General features: G+C 42.2%; 1 protein-coding gene across 1 annotated transcript; it reads right to left on the bottom strand.

The window, feature by feature from the left end:
* Positions 1-434: 434 nt before the first annotated feature.
* hic2 (hypermethylated in cancer 2) lies at positions 435-20,047 on the bottom strand. Its single transcript, XM_034091646.2, has 2 exons — positions 19,841-20,047; positions 435-5,666 (listed from the first exon to the last, which is right to left on the bottom strand). Exon 2 carries the CDS (start codon positions 5,584-5,586, stop codon positions 3,868-3,870), a length of 1,719 nt encoding a protein of 572 aa, XP_033947537.1. The 5' UTR covers positions 5,587-5,666; positions 19,841-20,047; the 3' UTR covers positions 435-3,867.
* Positions 20,048-21,932: the final 1,885 nt, after the last annotated feature.

The following is a 21,932-nucleotide window of genomic DNA, read 5'->3' as shown; positions in this document are numbered from 1 at the left end:
AAACGAAAAAATAACAAAAAGGGGTCCTGCCTCCACCTCAGTCTCACACACTGAGCACATTCTTTGCAGGGGTGAGGACAGGACCAGAAATAAATACATTCATCACTGACAATAGACATTTGATAAAAAAAAAAAGAACACTGTCAATAAGTGTGTGCACCAACTTTGTTTGAGGCCCGGCCAGCCAGAGGTTTGTGCTGCTTTTACTCACAGAACACAGGCAGCTAAGAAAAAAACATCATAAAGCAGAAAAATGACAATAACATTCACAGTTAAGACTATCAGCTGAGCCTGTTTACATGCAGTGAACAAATCAAAGCTACATTCTCCAAATAGGTTTCGTGAACCGCCAGCATGAGAGATGTACCATGTTACTAAAACCACCCAAAACATTCTAGCATCACCCACCCACCCACCCACTACATCATGGGACCCTCACAGCAGAGGTAGTCCGAGTGCATTTGGGCAAACCGAGTCACAAAATGTAGCTAAAGACCCTGTCTAACAATGCCTTTTGATTAATACGTCAAGGACGCACTGCCCACCCCCATCGCTGCGCTCCCATCAGAAGACAGGCCAGAGGGCAGGGGGAGCGGGGCGCAGGGTCACCCCAAAGCCAGCTGGCAGAGAAGGGGGAGCCCCTAAACCACTAGCCCCTCCCCATAATTGAATATGTAGCAGTTCACCCCATGTTTGACGCTATGCTTTTGCTTTGGCAGCAACCTCTGTGGAAAAGCATCTTTAAGAATAAAACAAAATACACAAAATCACCTCTCCGTCTGGCCGAGCCTCGATTGAGGTCTGTAAAACTGTAAAAGTTTATGTAAACAATGAGATAAATACATATGTTTCTTTTTAGAGCCACACATGGTTCCATAATCATTCAAATGTGCTTTGGTTTAAAAAATAGTTTGTGGATTTGGGTATGAGCTTTTCTTTTCTTCTTCTTCTTCTGAGTTCTTTATACAACTTTGAAACTATTTCTGAACATACTGTGTTACCAACTAAAATGTAGACTTGTTTCAAGCTGCCTCGCCTTTGTCCAGGCTCTTTGTGTTAGTTGAAAAAGTACCCCGCCCGTTTGTCTTAAATACGAAACTAGTGTTTTGCTTTTCCCATGATTAAAATACAGAGAAATCGATACAATACTATGTCTTACAAATGTAGCTGAGAGTCTGCGTTCGCAGATGCAGAACAATCCCTGAAGTATTTGAGTAGTAGTAGTACTAGTAGTAGTAGTAGTAGTAGTAGTAGTAATAGTAGTAGTATTGTCACAGTTTGGAGTTCGTAGTTTTTTTCTTCGTTATGTCAAGCAAGCAAGCATTCAAATGCAGCTGCAAAGTCTTTTGCAGAGATGGCTAGAGATCTTGATGTATAAAAACACCTTTTGCATGACAGACATTATGCTGTACTGCAGTAAGTGCTGACAAGTACAATAACGTTTGAAGGCAATGCATTGTGGACTCCCTCTTAAGCTAGAAGAGGTCACAAGCAACAGTGGATCAGGCGATAAATAACATGTTTGTGGTTGGGTCGGGGAGTGTGAAAAATTCATAGATGTACCATGCAATCACTGAACAGCAACTGCTTAAACAGCAAGACACCAACATCCAACATAACCAAGTAACAGCCCCGGGAGTCCAGGACGCAGGTACCTTTAAACGGTAGTGATGTTTGTGTAACTGTAGCTGCATCCCTATGATAACAAACATTTCACAGACCATAACATGAGGACGAAAGAGGAATACAAAAAATCAAGAAGACAGTTAAACCAACATAATAGAGGAATGCCTATACCAAAAACTTGTAGTGAAGGTTCATGCTCCACAGTGTAACTGTTAGAGTAGATACACTGGACAGATAACAGAGTGGCCATTCCCAACGTGTGGTTGCTTATGATGAGGTAAAGCTTTAGCGGTCTTAAATCATTTTAAATCATTCTGTGACATAATGAAATACAATCAGAAACAGAAGGATGCCGCAGGAGACCGATGAGTTGTTCAGCTGTCCAGTGCATCTCTGCTTCTCCCTTCTTATTACAAGTTTTCACAAGTCTGGCTCAAAAACTAACAAGCAACTTGAACTTCACATTAAAATTCTGATTATAATTCCTATCTTTTTTGTCTTTTTCTTTTTTTTTTGGTCTGAACAGAACACATACAATGTCATCAAGTCCTGTTTTTAAAGTCAGGGAATATAAAGTGATAAGGACTCTGGATACAAACGAAAAGAAAACATGTTCAGGGAACACGTTTTTAAACTTCACCATTTCGTTAGGTGGTAAAGTTTAATTATACCGGCCCACCAATCAGCACAAGCTTTCCTTGCAAACCACAATAAACTTCCTCAGTCTCAGAGTCATTGGCCAACATTCCATCAAAAGAGTGGATTTCTTTGTCTGGACTTAGAATATAATTCATAATTTGTTTTATACAGCAAAAAGGAAATCAAAAAGTGAAATAATTTAGTATGCTATAAATCTTAAGTACATCTTTTTAAAACTTTGGTTATGAACTTGTCTAGCAATGTTAGTTAGCTCTGTTCTCCTCAACATTCATAAGATCTTTGGAACACTATACATCTACACTAACTAACCACTAATTGCTCCAGGCAGGAAGCTACAGTACACTTTGAGGTGGGGCCACACTGACCAGGGCACCCGAAAAGCTATATTTGACAAGTAAATACAACAGCTAAAAACAATATTAATGTGTAAAACCTATGAGCATCAAAAACCTGTGTTGAGAGATGGGCAGGTTAAAGCATTAGGTGAAAAGTTACCATAATCTACACACTTTTTACAATTAATTACATAGGAACTTTCAACTAATCAACATAGAGTTCGTAAGAATAATCAGAGGTAGCGAGGTCACAAGCCTATATAAATAGACTTTTCTTTTTTCTGAGGGGAGGAAAGCTATACAGACAAAAAAATATACGTACCCACTGAACATAACGTTCAGTCTAAAACCCCTTCTCATTAGCCAGCCCCCCCCCCAGCCCAAATCCCTCCCCTCAACAAGAAACATCCCAAGACTTTCCAGTTTAAACATTCACTGAAACATTACAAGCTCTTTAAGTAAATCAAGTACCTCAAGGGGTTTCGAACCAGGATTCTCTCCTGGGAGCACTAGCAGGCAAAACCAATAACATTGAAAATCCTCCCTGTCCTCCAGCTGTATAGAGGACTTTGAGTTTTCATGGTCTGTGAAAATAAAAACATAATCCAATGTCATTCCACCTTTTTTGAGGTCTTTCAGTTAAAGCATGGAGATGGTCCCAACCCCAGTTACCCCTCCTCTTACATACAGATCCCCATCACCAACATAACAAAGGATATAAAGCTGTGAGGGTAAAAATAATCTTTTGCTGAATTATTGCCAGTATTGTTTGCGCAGGTTTTTGGTCAAAATAGCACTGGAGTTCAGAGGGGACTTTTGAGTTCATCAGTATGAAGACCAATCTGAAAAACTCAATACTCAGGTAGAAGAGAGAAAGGCTGCTGAGGGGTATGAGGCGAGGGGGCTTGACTTTATATCAGTACCCACATTCACATTTGACAGACCAGAAGTCTTTGGAGAGAGACAGGAGTAATTGTCCCTCTTGAACTGCTGAGCAGGTGAGTAGACGTTGCTTGGTATTAATGATGACATGATCCTTGCATCAACAGTTCCCACCGTCACCAAGAGCCCACTGTGGCTAACAGCTACATCTTTCACTTAGCCATGGCATCGTAAACTGGAATTAATATGAAGAACTGTGAGTGTTTGCAAGTAAATGTGGACATGTGCGTTTCTTTGCTGTTGAGATGGAAAAAAAGGTAGAGAACTTTTTTCTATTCCCAGAGTTCTTTGGCTTGATGCGTTTCTAAGAGGGTGAGGTGTGCATTCTCAGGTGACTGATGAGGTTGCGCTGCTGGGTGAACTTCCCCCCGCATAGCTGGCATTCATACGGCTTCTCCCCAGAGTGTACACGCATGTGCTCCGTCAGACGGTACTGGCGTGTGAAGCGCATGCCACACTCTTCACACGCAAACGGCTTGAGGCCAAGGTGGCTGCGCATGTGGCGTGTCATGGTGCCCCTCTGGGTGAACATTTTGCCACAGATGTTGCAGGGGAAAGGCCTGGTCAGCCAATGGCTCTTTTCATGTTGTCTCAGAGTTGCGGGGTCTTTGTAGCTCTTACTGCAGACTGTACACTTGAACGGACGCGCTTCAGAGCCAAAGCTAGAGGGACCCACGGGGGCAGAGAGGTCCTCTGCCTCCTCCTCGTCTTCCTCTTTCACAAAGGTCCCTGCCTCTTCTTTGATGTAGAGCTCATCCTCATTGTGAGTCTCCACGTGAGCATTGAGCTGCTCAGAGCTGGGGAAGCCCTTACCACAGGGAATGCACACATAGAGGTTGTCCCCAAACGCTGGCTCAAAACCTTCTTGCCGGTAAACGTAGTTGGCGCTGTGGTTTCCCCCTCCTGTTCCTCCTCCACCTCCTGCACTCTCTCCGTCACTTTGCCCGCTTTCATCAGTGTGGTCTTGACCATTTTCCCCTCCTTCGTCCTCATCTTTACATTGGAAGGACTGGTCAGAGGAGCGTCCATCTTTAGCACCCACAATCACCCCGTTAACAAGAGGCCTTTCATGATCCTCAGACTTCAACCCTGATGCCTCTCTCTTAGGCCATTCGTTCTTGCGGGCACCTTGCCGAGATTTCTTCTGGGGTGGAGGGCCATCTGGCTGGTTTTGGTTGTCCTCTGAGGCTTTGGAGGAGGAGTTGAGCTCCTCTGAGCCGGTGTCGACACCTGGTAGGGTGGTAGAGGAGTCATCCAGTGAGGCACTGTTGGTTGTGGATACTGAGGCAGATTGAGGGGACTCTTGGGATATGCTGTGTGGGCTGAGGGCATCAGTGGCTGTGCCAGCAAAGGGAGGGCTCTTCTTGGAAAGATCTAGTCCAAGGTCTGGTTCCCCAGCACTTCCTCCACTGCTGAGATTTCCATTACTGCTGCCATTCCCCCCATTGCCATTCCTCCCAGAGCTGCCAACAAACATTTCGTCATCTGAGAGCTTGTCCCGAAGGCCTTCATCTGGCTGTGGCTGGTCGACGTCGGATGGGGTCGGAGGATAGTGGTTTTTGGGGCCAGCTGGCGTAGAAGTGGAAAGGCGCTGGTTGTTGAGGCGTGAGCGGCTTTGGGGACCTGGAGTGGAGGGTTTACTTGGCAGGGATTTCCCACCACTGCGCTTAAGCTTCTTTCTGCACAGAGCAGCGAGGTCATGGAGCTGGAGGTAGCTGGCTGCGGTTAAGAGGGCAGTGTAGTTCTGTTCATTGCTCTGCTCTGAGGAGGACATGAGCTTCCCAGTGTAGATGAAGTCCAGAACTTGTCTGAATACAGAAGGGTTAACCATCTCTGTGTCGAGGTTAATGAGGTTATCGTGAAGGACCAAAGACTTGAAGTAGATGCTGCTGGCCGCCAGGATGTTCTTGTGGGCGCGGAAGAGTGCATTCTCCACCACGATGATAACATCACACAGGAAGCCCTTGGCTCTCTGCTGGTTGAGTTGCAGCAGCAGTTGTTTGGCATGATTTGGCAGTTCCATTTCCACCTTCCTGCTTTCCTTCGCTCTCTCTCTCTCTCTCTCGCTCTCTCTCTCTCTTCCTACACGAGCACCACCTGAAGCTGAAAGAAAAACAAAGAAAAAGGCGGTTAGTTTTACATTGTATACATTAAGAATTAGACTATGATAAATTATTCTTCAATACAGTTTTAAGAGTGACATGCTCAAGTTCAGAAAAAGCTTGTTTTACCAAGCAATGAGTTGTACGAGATAGCACACAGGGCTTGCATTGTAGAAAATGTTGTGCGTTTGTGCAAGCTTGGTTAAATTGTTTGTTTATTGCAGTGCAGTAAGAAAAAACCATGACAGTGACAGTGGTTGGACGTCTGATATTTATAACTATTAATCTTCATGTGTTATGACTCCAACTGTGAGTTAGCAATCCAAGCTATTAGCTCTCACATAATTAGTCAACTGTTAGCATGGCGTGCCACAAAATGAAACAACTGCTTAGAAACTGGAACCCTTCCCTTCCTCCCAACTTCCCTTTTAAACAAATTGAAACTCTACATGGATCAAGTTCTGATACACCTTGCCACTGTTCTGGCACAAAGGCCAAAGGGGCGTAGAAGAAGAAAGGGCAGAGTGACTACTTTCCTAAGGTGCCTCCCCTCAGCTTCTCATCCCTATCACCGCAGAGTAACTCTAGTTTTGGTGGGGTGCCCTCTTTGGAAACCTGGCTCACTCTCGCCTCCATTAGGTCATGGTAATGTCAGCCCTGCCCCATTGTCTAGAGGTGGGGGTCGGTGCCACAGCAGGGCCGGGGGGAGGGATTAGGTGACACCTGAGCAGGTAAAACTACACAGGAGCTAGGGCAGAGACTGGGGGGGGGGGGGGGAGGGTGTGGCTCAAAGAAGAGGACAGCAACACCTGATCCTCCCGAGAGGCCCTCATATGGAAATAGGACAGATGAATCTCAATTACTGTTAAAACCATATATTAATGACCTATTCTGTACCAAACGGCTCTACTTCTAGACACTGAAGAACACATTTGGTGTACTGCAATAACAGAGCTATAGCCAGAGCTCAGGAGTGATGTAACTGTAGCAGGGAGTGTCCTTTACTTGTGTTCATGATGTTCCTAGAGCCCTGGGCATGCTGGGAGTATGGACACACATCTGTAATGCCCCCGATCGGAGCAGGTTATATCGTATTATAGGAGATTACACTGTAATGCAGGGAAATGCTTAACTCAAGCCATAAATACATTTGAAAATGTGCCATTTAAACCAAGTGCCAACCTAGATATTTTCTGAAAATCATGTTTCCTAATGTGCAGCAGAAAAGAAGGGAGGGGTTTCTAAAGTCAGCTAGAGAGACTGGAGGGCAAAGCTTAAATGCAAATACACACCACTAAACTCGTCTTTTCTCAAAAGCCCTGCTGGAATAACTCATCTGAATGTATCAGGCTAAAGTTCATACACTAAACCGAGGGCAGGGAGTACAGCCTTTTTTCCAGTTTCAAATAGGTCTGGTGTATACCATCAAGAACAACTGCACAAAGGTAGAAGGCATGCCATCAGCTACAACTACTGTGCTCTTTACCATTCAGTTGAGCGTAAATACATTAACCAAGCATGTTTTTAGCTATTCTTTCTCAAAGAATGTGAGGTTTCCAGCACAATATTGATGCATCATTACATTCTGAAACAAAATAGGAGGAGGTTGTAAGACATGACGAGAAAAATCTATAAAGGGAACACTGAAAATCATATAAGAACAACAAGGTGAAGATTGTTAAATGGAGATGGCTGGCTGGTGTATCAGAGCGACTGTTTGAACAGTCATACTAGCTGATACAATCAGCTGGAGTGATCATTATTCTCAGGTCCAGGCCTGGGCTTGTCTCCTCCGCTTTGACACTTCTACTCATGGTCTTCTTCTTCTTCTTCTTCTTCCCCTCCCCCGTCTTTCCCCTGCTCCTCTCCTCTCCTCTCTCGCTCGCTCTCTCTATTACCTCCCACCCTCACCAGCCTCTCACCGGGCATGCAGACAAATCCCAGGAACAGTTCGCTGTCCCCAACATGAATTATAATGAGCCATTCTGGAACACATCACCAAGATATGCATTAAATTGCAGAATGTGCTGGAGGGGTGTGTGGCGCTCTGCCCTGCAGGCGGAAATGGAGAAGAGGGCTGCTAGAAAGAAGGGCCTCTGCTATGATGCCAGCCAGGAAGCCATATATCAGTCAAGTCTCTCTCCCTACATACACACACCTCTGCAGGCTTTATGGGGGGGTTTCAGGAGGCTTTTCCAGCAGGCCAACATAAAAAGGGGGCTGGGCTCAGAGAAGAGAAGCAAGCTCAGGAGAAAAAGCCCTCCCCCACCCCCTCCTCTTCTCATCCCTCGTTCTCTCTCTCCTCCTCCTCCTCCTCCTCCCCCCCCCCCCCCCATCACCCACAGCTACCCTCTCCCCCTGGCCCCTCCAGTGCTGTGCCGGCTGGATTCCAGGGAGCTGCTAATGGATTACGGCTGATCTATATGCAGCAAGGGTGGGACACGTGTAGGCCCAGCTCTCCTTCCAATGGTGCTGCCCAGGAAGGCAGGCTTAATACCACAGGAGACGGATAGGCCTGCACTATGATGGCAGCTCCATCTGTGAGTGCATGGCCCTTCTTGCAGTCTATAGAACCATTTTCAAGACAAGGTGTAGGCTGGTACAGCATTGCAGCCTCACAGTTATCATGTAAGGTCAGTAGCTGGCTTGTGTCCCTGTATTTCGAAGTCCCTTCCTAAAAGCTGGCAAGGAGGTTTAGAGATAGCAAGTTGGCTGCTAAAAGCAATGCTGTTAAAAAACATTACCTGCCATCACCAAATATGGCCCCACATACCCATCAAAGCAGCTCTGGGCTTGTACTACAGACCAGGATATAGACATTGCCCTTCGTGCACAGGATCAGTTTACCTTCTCTGCAGTATTAAAGGTCCCATGTAATGGCCATTTCTACTGATCATAATTCCATTGTTGAGGTATACTAGAATAGATTTATATTGTGCAATTTTCCAAAATCGCATTGGTTTCTCATACAGCATTTTTTCTCATTTAATAGTTTATTTGGCAGGGACAATGCACAGTAATGAACACTTAAAACATTAAAATGTATCAAGCTTAACAGTGCCAGATTTAGTTTTGAGCTCATCTCTGTATAGTATGTGTATTCACTCTCTGTCCTAAACGGCTTGTTGGAGCTCCTGCCCCCCCTCCTCCATATGAGCCCAGTGGCCGTCTGCAAGACAGCGAGACACAGCTGAACCCAGCCCGAACACACGGATTTGTCCATTTGGACCAATGGGTCCATTTGAGTATGGGCACGTCAGTGTGCCCAGGAAGAAAAAGAGAAATCTCCAACGAGGCGTTCTGGGGCAGCATAGACAGGTATTTTCTGTGTTAGAGTTTTAATCGCTACAGGGTGTACTTTGAGGGTTTGTGACTTTGCAGACCGTTTACATGCATAAAAACCTTCATAAACACACAAGGGGACGGGTAATAACCGGAAAAGCATGACATGGGACCTTTAAGCTGTTCAAAAAATGACTGTGGCTTAATGATAGAGGGGGGACACCTAATTTCTAAGACACAGCACCCTACTGATTAGCCTCCACATTGACTTGTGTCAGTAGTCTGCTGATGAGGAGATGAACAGACAGAGTTGTATACACAGACTTGACAGGTGTGATCAGGATAACATATCCGTGTGTAGATCCAGGAGGGAGAGAAAAATAGTCAGCATCAAATGCCAACTCATACTACAACTAATTTTAAGTACCATTTTTTTTATTATCTTTTCTTTTTAATGACTGATTTTAAATGCCATTTTCTTAATGTCTTTTGTTTTTTGTAAAGCACTTTGAATTGCCTTGTGTTGAAAGGTGCTATATAAATAAACTTGCCTTGCCTTGCCATGTGCTTTACTCCATTTAATTCTCCACTATGGACAGTATCCAGGGATATTTTAAAAATGCAATCGCTATTGACAGTACCCGGGCTTTGTGCAGGAGATCCCTTTAAGTGCCAATTACAATTCTCCCCAACCTCTCAGTGGTCTGCAGTAGGGCTGCACGATTTTGGGGGAAAATCGAATTGCGATTTTTCTGACAAATATTGCGATTTGCACTATTTGTTTTTAAGACACCCAGCGGAATTTTATTGTAAAATGCGGCCATATCTCCAGCTAGGAAGGTCGCATCAACATGCTCCCGTTTATAGCACCCCCGCAGCCCGAGCTACGAGTTAAATAACTAAACTTACATGAAACTTCCATTGGATTGCTTTAAAGTCAAGCTTCAGTTTAAGACTCACCCTGTGATAGATGTAGAACATGTGATGGAGCATTACTGACCTGACTCAGATGCTTTGTTTCACCAAACCATCTAGGAAAGCTCCATTGGAAGCCATTTGGAAAGGGCAGGCACTTTCAAAAATACTTGGCAGATGATTGGATCAATCTGTCTATCACCTTCTATCATGGGCCACTTCTGATTGGTTAACAATGGCTGGTACATGTGGAGCACAGCACATCTGGTGTGGATGGGTTTTCTCTGGAAGTTTTTCCTTGTACGATGTGAGGGTCTAAGGACAGAGGGTGTCGTATTGTCATACTGATATTCTGTACGCACTGTGAAGACCACTGAGACAAATGTAACATGTGTGATATTGGGCTATATAAATAAACATTGATTGATTGATTGATTGATTGATTGATTGATGACTGACACACAAGAAGTAAAAAAAAAATGTTAAGAAAATCGTAGGCTTTGCGATTTGATAATCGCATCATTTCAAATCGCGATTTCAATTTAAAATCGATTAATCGTTCAGCCCTAGTCTGCAGTGTTGCAGATTCAACTCAGCTCGTTTAGAACCCTTTACGAAATGGTACTAAAAAAAATAAAAACGTGTCCTTATTTTAAACCAAAGAGGTGCAAATTGAGTTGAGTAGAGGTGTGTTGCATTATGCAGTGGAAACATGGCTACAGTGCCCCACGCCGTGAGTTAAGGTGAGTCTGCTCTAAATTAAACTGGTTACACCAGTGATCTGGATGATCTGGTTTTACTTAATTTGCTGGTGGCTGTTATTGCATCTTTTTTCCAAGGAGTTTATAGATTAAACAGCAAGCTAGTAAACCTTTCAGAGTTGGTGTGCATGCAGTGGGCTGTGGCACTAATCTCCTGAACAGAGGGTAGAGAGCCAGGAGAGAGGGCAGAGCTGAGGCAAAGTCCTGTGGCGCAATATCAAACACACCCTACTACTAGGAAAGGTAATTTGCTAAACAACCAATAGAAAACAAGATCTAGGCTTTTAAAAACATATTTAACCCAGGCTTTACTGCAGGGTTATGGTTCACAGCCATTCTTCTCAACAATACATAATAACTTTGTATAACTGTGTAGAGGAGAGGGTCACATAGATCAGAGGGTGGGCCGAGGAGACCAATGTGCAGGTAAAGAGTGTTTGAAACAGACAGAAAGGCAGCCAATCCTGTACATGAGCGCAAGGCCTCCCTGAGTGTGCACACACACAGAGCCTGTTAACACATGCACACGGCACACACACACACACACACACACACACCCAGAGAGTATGCTGGTGGGCAGGGGAATGGGGGAGGGGTTAGGGGGATGGTACAAAGCCAGTTTGAAATACAAACACAGAGCAACCACCTCTGAGCCATTCCAACATGGCTGACGCTGCTACATGGGTAAGGCTGATCCACGCAAGACTCGTGGGTACTGGGTTTCAGGTCTGCTGGAGAGAAGGGATGGCTCACCACATAATGATGATAATATTAAACTTACAGCTGTGCTTTTAGCTACCTGCTCTACATGTTCCTTTACACCTGTGTAATATATGCTGCACCGGAAGAAATGCAATAAACCGATCTCTAACGATTGAGTAATATTTCAGTTTGCAGAAACATTTCAGGTCGACATTTAATATGTTTAAATGCACACAGAAAATATGAGCACAAATCAGGAAATTAATATGTTTCTTTATAGTAACCTGGAAACCGGAAAACCTGCAGTTAAACGCATGTTATCAGTTAGTAATATCTCCCTTGATGATTTTTATTTAACATCATGATGTATAAGTATATTATTAGTGAAAGGGAACTGTTTTCCTTTTTTCAAAGCTTTTGGTTGGGGCGGGCTGTGCAATGCATCCTGTGTGGATGCTCAAGCAATATTATGATGTGGTATTGTGGCTTACTTATTTAAGTTTCTATTGGCTACATGCAGCACTTCTAAGAGTAATGATGTTTCTTTCATCCTGCCACACCGCTGCCACAGCAGTACCTCCACTCTCTGATGTCTTTGTCATGCACACATAGGTAAACAAAAACACGTTAGAAACCATTTGTAATTTATACGTGTCGAATACATAAAGTTAATTCCAAAAATAAACTATTTCCAATTTTGGGGCAAAGTCAAACTAAACTGGCCGTATAGTCTTGTTTATCTATTTATCTGCAGCAATGTGGTGCCATGAAAAGCAGAATATTCAGGGTGATGCTCGGACCAGAGAAAACAGAGGGTGAAATAAAAAGTGAAATCACCAGCTGTGGCCTTTCCTTGGAATAAAACCTGCTTTTTATTGTGTCTCCATGGCATGTGGTTGAATAGAACTGTTGCAGAGCATCTGCTGGAATTTTGAACACTGATCCATTTCTGGTTATAATCTCTTCAAAAAAGCTGCAGGGGAGACGTCCTGCTATACAAATGCTGAGAAACATGAAGATAAGAAGTTAATGCTAATTTCTACTGTCTTAGAGAAGTGGCTTTCTATACATTTTTTGGATACAAATGCTCGTGAACAGGTGAATGAGCCTAGTACTGCTTAGCTTAAGGGTGAGGGGGGCACATGCATTACAGTATCTATTCCGCAGTCTGGGTAGAAACCTTCCAATTAAGACTCCTTGTCTGTCAGGCAGTTCAGCCATGTTACAGACAAATAAGTCCTGCCCAGGGTGCATTGGAATGAAAGGAGCCCCGTCCACTTCTTCACAGGAGGGGGCCAAAGGTTGCTGTGAACCTCATATGTACTAGGGCTGTGCTGCAGAAGAAGAGCATATTCTCTCTCTATGCCACAGACACACATGCATACACAAACATGTGAACCATCTTACAGGAGCACAAGTCAACCTGTAATCAAACTCATGACTGAATTCATGCACTTTTGTAAAATGAAAATGCCTAGTAGTAAATGACAACTTTTCCTGCAGCAGGGCATTAACACCATCGAAGAAGAAAGACGTGTCTTAAGATTTCCCTCAAAGGATAAAGCAGTCGCCTAAGTCTCAAAATGTTTTTCCTACACCACAACAGGTCATTTATTTATGTATTCTGTGGTGTGCATTTCATCCATAGCTAGACAAATAAGCTACAGCCAAATCTAGAGGGCATAACAGTATACTTTATCAAGTGTGCAAAAATAGCATGTACAACCTCATACATTTATTGTTTTTGTCAGGTTTGGATGCAGTTGCCTAACCTGTGCACTAGGGGTGTTGAAAATAATCGTTTCTACGATGCATTGCGATGAGGACGTGGACGATTCGGTATCGATGCAGTGACGGAAGATAATCGATTATAGCGTAGTAACGTTGCTTCCTGATTTTCCGGCCGCGGAAAACTTTACTTTAACGTTTTTTGTTCTGTCACTTTAATATCGGTGACGTAAAGATCAGGGAACAGACGTGACAGCGGCACAGCAACACCAAACACGGAGCAGTCTGCTTTATCCACCAACACAAGAACACCAGTCCAGAACCCACAGCAGAAGGACCCGCTCTGAATCACTCCGTGTCGCTGCGGCTCAGAGACACAGACAGGGATTTATGTTTTTCAAAAACAATCGCGTTACAATCATGTCAGGGTTTTGGTGGATTTAATTAAGTCTTGGATTGCAGAGTATGAATGTCCTCTAGCAATTTTCAGACGATATATACGTGTGTAAAGTTTGTGAAGGCAGGAGGAAAAAAGCTTCCGCGATCACCGTCTCCTCTCCGTTCCTCCAAGCCCCGCCCCCTCCCTGAAAATAATGAGTGACATGCTGATAGTGACCCGATAGAAACTTTATTATTCACTTAATCACTGAGATATAATGAAGCTAATTTAATCTCATACATTCATGGGATTTATGTAACAGTAAAACAGAGAATGTAAGTGTGCACCCACATGCAGTATGTTGTTTGTATATGCAGTTGTAAATACTCCTGTTGTCTGCTGTGTTCAGACTCAAGTCCTGTGTGTGATGCCTCATTCAGGACATTCAGTGTCCTTTCTTAACAGAAGACTGTGGCTAGAAGCTGCAGCTCGACTGCAGAAGCAGTAGCTTTTTGTTTTTGAGGATGGAACAACTTCACACACGGAGGCTAGACCTATACAATTCATTTGTTTTGGTTTATAAATTAATGTCAAGACATTTATGTTATTGATTTCTGAAGCACTTTCTAAATAATAAAAAGAGAGTTCATATGTATTTACTGCATGTATGCATTGATGAAAAATAAGCCATGTGCAGTAATATATAAAATTGAGGATGCAACGCATTGGTATGAATCGTGATGCATCGGGATATCGAATTGAATCGAATCGTTGACAGGATAATCGTAATCGAATCGAATCGTGAGACCAGTGAATATGCACAGCCCTACTGTGCACAATCTCCATATGGAAAACCCCCATTTAAAAACAACCAAACGTTATTCATCAGCATGTGACAATTTAATGTCATAATTAAATGAATATAATAAAAGTAGGAGCAGGGCAGAATGCTAGATTTAAGGCTGGCTCCAGGTATGGGAGTATTTGCAGGCAGGGGTCAGGGGTCATGTGAATGAAGCTGAAAATACAAAGCTAAAAGATAAAAGTTCTGTACACTAAAGCACAATGTTTTACTAAAATGTATATTCTCTGGAACTGTTTTGTTTGATTTATGGTGGCTTAGGAGATTTCCCTTTATGGTTCTCAGTACTTCTGCAAAAATGTGTGTGATGAGTGTTTCAATATTTTATTGGAAATATGGGTTATTATGGAGGACATTGATATATGTAATACATTTGAATTATATCTTAAGCAAAACTGTGCCGTGTATATAGATATTCATTTCTTAGAACTGTCAAGAACCAGAAAGCAACAACATGACAGGAGCAGGTTAGAGTCACTGCACTTTACCAAATTCTTTCAAATGCCTTAACTAAACTTTTTAGCTTTAGCTTCCAGTAATTTTATCTAACAACATTTATTAATACAATTTCATATCCAAATAATAACAAGACGACAATGTATATTATTTATCAACAAAAGGATAATTTTGTTCGACTGACATTCAGATTCAGATAATAACCGATAGAATTGTCTGACTAAGTGGGCGTTTTTCAAAAACAGTAAAAGGGTAATGCCCTCTCTCTCTCAACGGGTTTATGTATCCATGTTCAGTGTCCTCAATCCTCATCAAAGTGCCCTCTAGAGTAATTAAATAAAGACCGAAATAAACACTGAGACTTTCAATGAGCCTACCAGCAAATACTTCCGATCGATGGGCACCCACACATTCTGTATCCAACTGCGTACCCTCGCCACATGTGAAGTAGGGGTGTAACGGTTCACAAACATTTTGGTTCGGTACGTACCTCTGTTTTTAGGTCACGGTTCGGTTCGGTACGTTTTCGGTACAGCAGAAAAAATTATCACAAAACATAACATATTTGTTTTAAATTATTATTAAACTGTGAATAATGTATTCAATCAAATAAATACAAAATATAATAAAATAAACATTAAGGTGCAGCATTTCGATGAACTGAAATAATCTATTTGAACTTTACTGGACTAGTACTCACAAAACAAACTATTAGTTTTTGGTTTTTAATTATTATTAAACTATGAATATTCACTCAAATAAATATAAAATATAATAAAATAAACATTAAGGTGCAGCTTTTCGATGAACTGAAATAATCTGTATTTGTACTGTACTGTACTAGTACCTAAGCAGCCAGTTTGACATTAGGACTTGCTTGTCATTTCATGTTTTTTTAAAGAAAGATGTACTTGTCCACATTGCTGCAGAAAGGGCAGATCTGCTGGCACTAACAATGTCTCCTGCCGTGGAGAACACCCTCTCGCTAGGGACAGAGGTAGCAGATACAGCCAGGTAGCGCTTTGCTAACATGGCAACATAAGGATATTTGCCGTTTGTAATAGCTTTGGCTCGGTCTGAAGTTTTTGGTGGAGGCTTAAATGCTAGTGGGAGTTGGGTTTGCACTTCAGTCTTTTGGTACCGGTGATATTCACGTTCGGGTGATGCCTTTTCAAATGAGTGTGCAAGTTTGATGTATTGCCAGCCGCGTAACCAATGTTAGTTGAACAATGCCGACAAACAGCTTTGGTTCGGTCCACCTGTCTTTGTCCGTCATCCTTGTACGTAACTGCGAAACCAAAATGTTCCCAAACCGGAGACTTCAATGATGCTGGAGGATTTTCGAGCTCAACTTTATCTGCGTTCGCCATTTCGATAGTTCCTCAAATTACTGACTACATTTGAACGCATCCCTCTGACCAGCTCGTCCAATGAAATGACTTGCTCGCTCTATGACGCGTTGATCACAATAGGAGCAAATTACTCTGACTGCTGCGACGCAGCACCTGAGATTACTTCCAAGAAGTTGTTCACGTTCTCAATTTTTTACGTTTAACGTTATATTCGTTCGGTACACACGTGTACCGAACCGAAGGGCCCGCACCGAATAATTTCGGTACGGGTACGTGTACCGTTACACCCCTAATGTGAAGTAATCATCAGCTCCACTAACAAGTGCACATACTGTATGATTGGTATGATGAAGTGGCCTCTGTCTTGAGATAATCAACTTTGTTGATGAGATAACCTCCCCTGTAAAAAGCAGCAGACCCACATGACCTGGAGCCTAATGCTTTGACTAAGGACAGAGGGCATGTTGGGTAAGGAGAGATCCTGTATGGTCCAAGGTTTTACAGAGCTGCCACCTGAGATTACTTCCAAGAAGTTGTTCACGTTCTCAATTTTTTACGTTTAACGTTATATTCGTTCGGTACACTTCGGTACACACGTGTACCGAACCGAAGGGCCCGTACCGAATAATTTCGGTACGGGTACGTGTACCGTTACACCCCTAATGTGAAGTAATCATCAGCTCCACTAACAAGTGCACATACTGTATGATTGGCATGATGAAGTGGCCTCTGTCTTGAGATAATCAACTTTGTTGATGAGATAACTTCCCCTGTAAAAAGCAGCAGACCCACATGACCTGGAGCCTAATGCTTTGACTAAGGACAGAGGGCATGTTGGGTAAGGCGAGATCCTGGATCGTCCAAGGTTTTACAGAGCTGCCACTTCCCCCCCCCCCCTCCCTCCCTCCCTCCTCCCCCTCCTCCAGCCTTTAAACACTGCATAACCTTCTGGCTATCAGCACTACATTCCACAGACTGTTTCTTCTTCTTTAAGAACAACAACAACCCTGCCCTGAGGTGCTTCAGTCACTGCACCAACCAAACTGCCCTCAAACAAGCAGCACAGCGCAGAACAGAACAGGCGGATCAGTTTGGATACAACAGCCTAGCACAATCTATAAGTCCTCTTCAATCATGTCAGCAGAACATATAGCCTAAGTAGCCTTACTGCGCTGTGCTGCCCACACACGCCACTGTAAGCCACATTCAAAATGTACACAGGATACCGTGTGTTGTCAGTGAAGAGACATGTAGGGTGAGGCAAAACCAATGGGCTGATCATGAGGCACACATACACAGGCCTCAAATTACCCCCCATGCCCCCCTTTGTAGTCCATAGTAATCAATGAAACTAGTCACACTGATCAGTTGACTTGGTCATTTTAATGCCACTAAATAAACGTGTTTGACAGTTATTACTAGACCATGCATGTAGCAACATGTAATGTATATTGGACAACAGATACAAAATGCTTCCAGCAGGCTTGGTGGAAAGCAGGCAACAGAGTAATTCTCAAACTTTTTAGTCACAATATCCTTCTCATTTCAGTGTTTTAGTTAAGCTATCAGCTTGCTACTTATCTGCCACAGAGCATACATAAAACATGTTTTAGTGTAACATAATTGTCCACTCTTTAAAAATGCAACACAGTATAATCACTCACACACATTGTTCCTTTCTGAAATGAAGAACGGGTGTTTCTGTTCATAAGAGAGACTGTTTAAAGTAGTATCAAATTAATTCAGCACTGAGCACTGTCAGTCTTCAAAGCTGATAGCTGTTACAGATGCAAGATTGTCATTATCAAACAAACAATACTGCACAGCCAAGAGCCCTATTCAAACTTCACAAGCCTCAACAAATTGGACTATGTGCATTAGGTGTAATATGTATTTTGATGCTGCTCAGAATCTTTTCAACTGTATTGTTGAAACACACACTTGAGCTAACTGCTAAACAACTTTTAAGACTAACAAGCAGAGCAACTGCTCACTTCAACTGTACTTGTGGGAGGGTGTAACCAGCCAAAATACAGTCTTATGATCTTCACATTTTAAGTTAGAGCACCTTGTAACCCTGAGGATAACAGGTTGTGAAAATACAAAGATTTATCTTAATAATGCTCTTAAATTGTGACAAAACTTTCCCAAGTCAAGAGTCTAAAAATGCCTCAGCTTTTATAGAAACTATAAACTATATACTATAATGCTTACTCAAAACATAAGTATATGACAGAAACTTCCCTGGATGTATCTAATCCAAAGAATATTACAGTTAACTTTGTTTGATTAAGCTACAAACAATACTAAATGCACCTTTATGTCATGCATGACAAAAACTGAAAAATAACAACTTATTTAAGTGGGGTCTCTTGCTTCAGCTAGGGCAAGACGTATTACTCAAGGAACATAAGTGACATGTACAGTAATACAAGAATACATTTGAGAAAATCATTGGTCTTATCAGAAGTACATAGTGTAATTGTTCTTAGTTGAAACTATGCAAAGCAAAAGAGACCTGAGTTGGAAGTGTTCTAGCAGAATTTCAATTTGGCAATAAAAAAACGGCAGCCAGTCAAAGGAACCCACATTACTGACATTCCTGTACCTCATTATCTTCATGCCCCTTGGTACTTTAACAACACTAATCACCTGAGAAGCCAAGCTGCCTTTGCACCTGAGCAAATACATAGTTTAATAAACTATTGAACGATTTGTTGTTGTCTTGAGTTCAATATTAATTATCAAGTATTCAACATGCAGGAGTTTTCCGTTTTATCAGAATACTAATGAACACGGGAATCAATATCATACAGCACTGTTTCTATAAGGCAGTTTTGGGTCACAATGTAATGTTACACCCACACTGTAGCAGATCACAAAGATGGTCGATGTATAGCAGTAGCCCACCTATATGCTATAAGACATACAATTCAATGCATCGACACCATTTAACCGAAAACGTTTCAAATCAGAAAACTACCGAGTCTAATTGTACTTTAGACAATCATGTTATATCATTTGTTAATTGACTACCTAAAACTAAGCCTATCTACATAACAATGCAAGCTACACTATAGGTATCGGCTGTAACATATGATTGTAATGAATATTGCGCAACATTTAGTGCGTAAAATCCTCAAAGTTATCCATGTTACTTTACACAATAAGTGCAAGTTACTGCAATTAAAAAAACTCGATGTTATGATTACACGAGACATATCGTTTGAAATGAGAGCGACAGCTAATTTGTCTTCATTTCGGTAAACAATTCATTTAACATTTTGATTAGAAAACCAGAGAAAACGAGATAAAGTGGCGTTTGTGAGGCGCTGCAGCGAGCCGTTTGTGGACCCTTTCTGTCGCTAATGTGCTTTGCCATCCTGGTGAATATTTGGTCCTCACTTGTCCCGTGGGGCATCTCTTTTATGCCCACGACGTCAAAATAAACGCCACAACATTTGCAAAGCATGTTAGCGGTTTCCAGATGAATCTGCGATAAACTAAAACAAATAGTGTTAGATTTGTCGGCGTGCCAAGGAGGCCGGTAGAGCCATAATAGGCACCACCGGAGACCCTTTTTGTTGGCACGCCGTGGAAAAAACACCACCGTAACGCCGAAAACCCGTGCGATCCTTGCAGCAGCTGGGAGAAGGCGATCCGATCAAAACAAACACGAAATCAACCCCGTTGCGCATTTACTTCCCACCTTAAAGATAAATAATGTCTTTTAAATACCTTATTACATCGGTAGGATCGTTCTCAAGCGTTCTTTACCATCCTCTTGCTCATCTCACAGCCTTCGGGACGCCATGTTGCAAGCTTATGACGTTAGGCTTCCTCACCCCTGACCCACATTTGAATAGAAACCAGCCCAGAGTGCAGCAGAGGAAACATCCCACTGTGGGAGGGTTTGGCCACTTTCTCAGCCCAGGACCCCTGGCAACTTTACCTGCAAGATGGCAGGGAGAGAAAGACTGAGGGAGGGATATATTATATGTAGGCCTTCTTCTCCCAGCAGCACGACTCAGCCATACTGCTGACTGCAGCTCTACGCTGCAAAAAATGTCTGACAATTTATATTGTGCAATGTATAGGTCTGCTTCTCTGATTAAAAAAATTATAATTAAACAACTCAATAGTTTTATGGTAGGGTCTTAGTGAAACCTGCAGGTTTCGAGTGCAGTTTCAACAAAATAGTATAAAGGTGTGAGTAGGCCATGACTTGGCAACGATGATCAGATCATTATATGGTAAACAATATGTTTTTTTGTCTGATTGTAACCGGTTAATATACCAAGCTGAAGCTGGTTCCATGGATACGGATTATGTGTAGGCTACTAATGTATTTTTTGCAGTGTGCATTATGTTTCTATACAAACTCACGAGTCTTCAATATTAAACTATGCAGTTTCAATACGCACTTTATTCATTTCTATATTGCAATCATAGAAAACTCAAAGAACCCTGTTCACTTTGAATTTAGAATTATCAGGTGCATTTAAGATTAAAAAATGCAACTGGAAACTTTAGATTTGAGTTCAGAGCCTTAACGGTTCTCGAGATGATTAATGGTCAGATGATTTATGGGTATCAGCAGAAAATAGAGAGAGATGGTTCTGGTTCAAACATTGGCCACCAGATGTGCGGAAGTGTGACGATCTCTTGGCTCCTCCTCTTAGCCCAGAGGACCCCAACCTGCCCTCAGCCAATAGAAACCCGGATACATGATAGGTTTCACCTACATACAGTTACTGGACATTTATCAATGAGATTACTTTGATGATGCCATCTGGCTGCCAACAATAATTAATATTCTTGCCCATCGCGTGCACGCTACTGAAGAGGTATAGATTGATCCATATAGTGTGGCACTTTAATCTGCCATGCTTGAAGTTTATGGTTCACATTCCATGGATATCGGAGTTATGGCGCTGTGCCAAAGTGCTCTTCTGACCCGCTGTGGTGGCCACGGAAAGTGCATCCTCTGCGGGGAGCCCTTCACTGAGGTGTGTGATAAAGGTGCTCAGATGGCCTTGTGGTGTTGCATAAGCCTGGCCTATAATTGAGTGTCATTCACAAATAATTGCACTGGATGTAAGGCAAGCATGTGAAACAAATGCAATAAGATATACCATAAATCAAATATCTAGCCTATGGCAACTTCTATATGAACTCAGTGAACACATGCAACCAATATCTTTACTGTTATTTCACCGTGTGCTACCTTTCAATGACAACGAATCAACATTCACTGCAGCAAAAAATAGCGTATTAATTCAAGGTGACAGCTTGAATTCTTCTTATCAGAAGAATCATTTATAAAGGCGTGGACACCCGTTATCTGCATTTTTCAGATGTTATTGTTTCAAAGAAGGAAATTAATGAGTATAAAAAATAGGACAGGAAAGCCATAAAGCCTACAAAGTAAACGTTTAAATATTTACAACCTTTAATTTTTAAATATCGTAACTTATGACACACCATTCAAACAGGCAATAGGTAATCTGTTTATTTGCAACTCCTTAGTGTCTTTGTGCAACGTGTTCTGGGACGTTCAAACTATAACTTTAACAACGATATCAAAATACGTTCAATTCGATTTGAGGACAACAAAGGAAATTATAAACTTTACACATTGTGACTTCATGATGAAACAATTTCAACATCTTCCAAGAAACACAAAGCCTGAAAATGTCCTTTAACTATACATTTGACAGCTTGCATTCATAATAAAAACCCATGTGTCTTGAATAGGCCTACGTTTGGTTGGCAAGTGGGGACAACAAGACAAATACATTCAAGCAAGATTCAACAAAAATGAACATGG

Source organism: Pseudochaenichthys georgianus, chromosome 9, assembly GCF_902827115.2.
Source record: "Pseudochaenichthys georgianus chromosome 9, fPseGeo1.2, whole genome shotgun sequence".
Taxonomy (NCBI): Eukaryota; Metazoa; Chordata; class Actinopteri; order Perciformes; family Channichthyidae; genus Pseudochaenichthys; species Pseudochaenichthys georgianus.
Note: the sequence above shows the minus strand (reverse complement) of the source record. Positions and strands in the feature narration are given on the sequence as shown.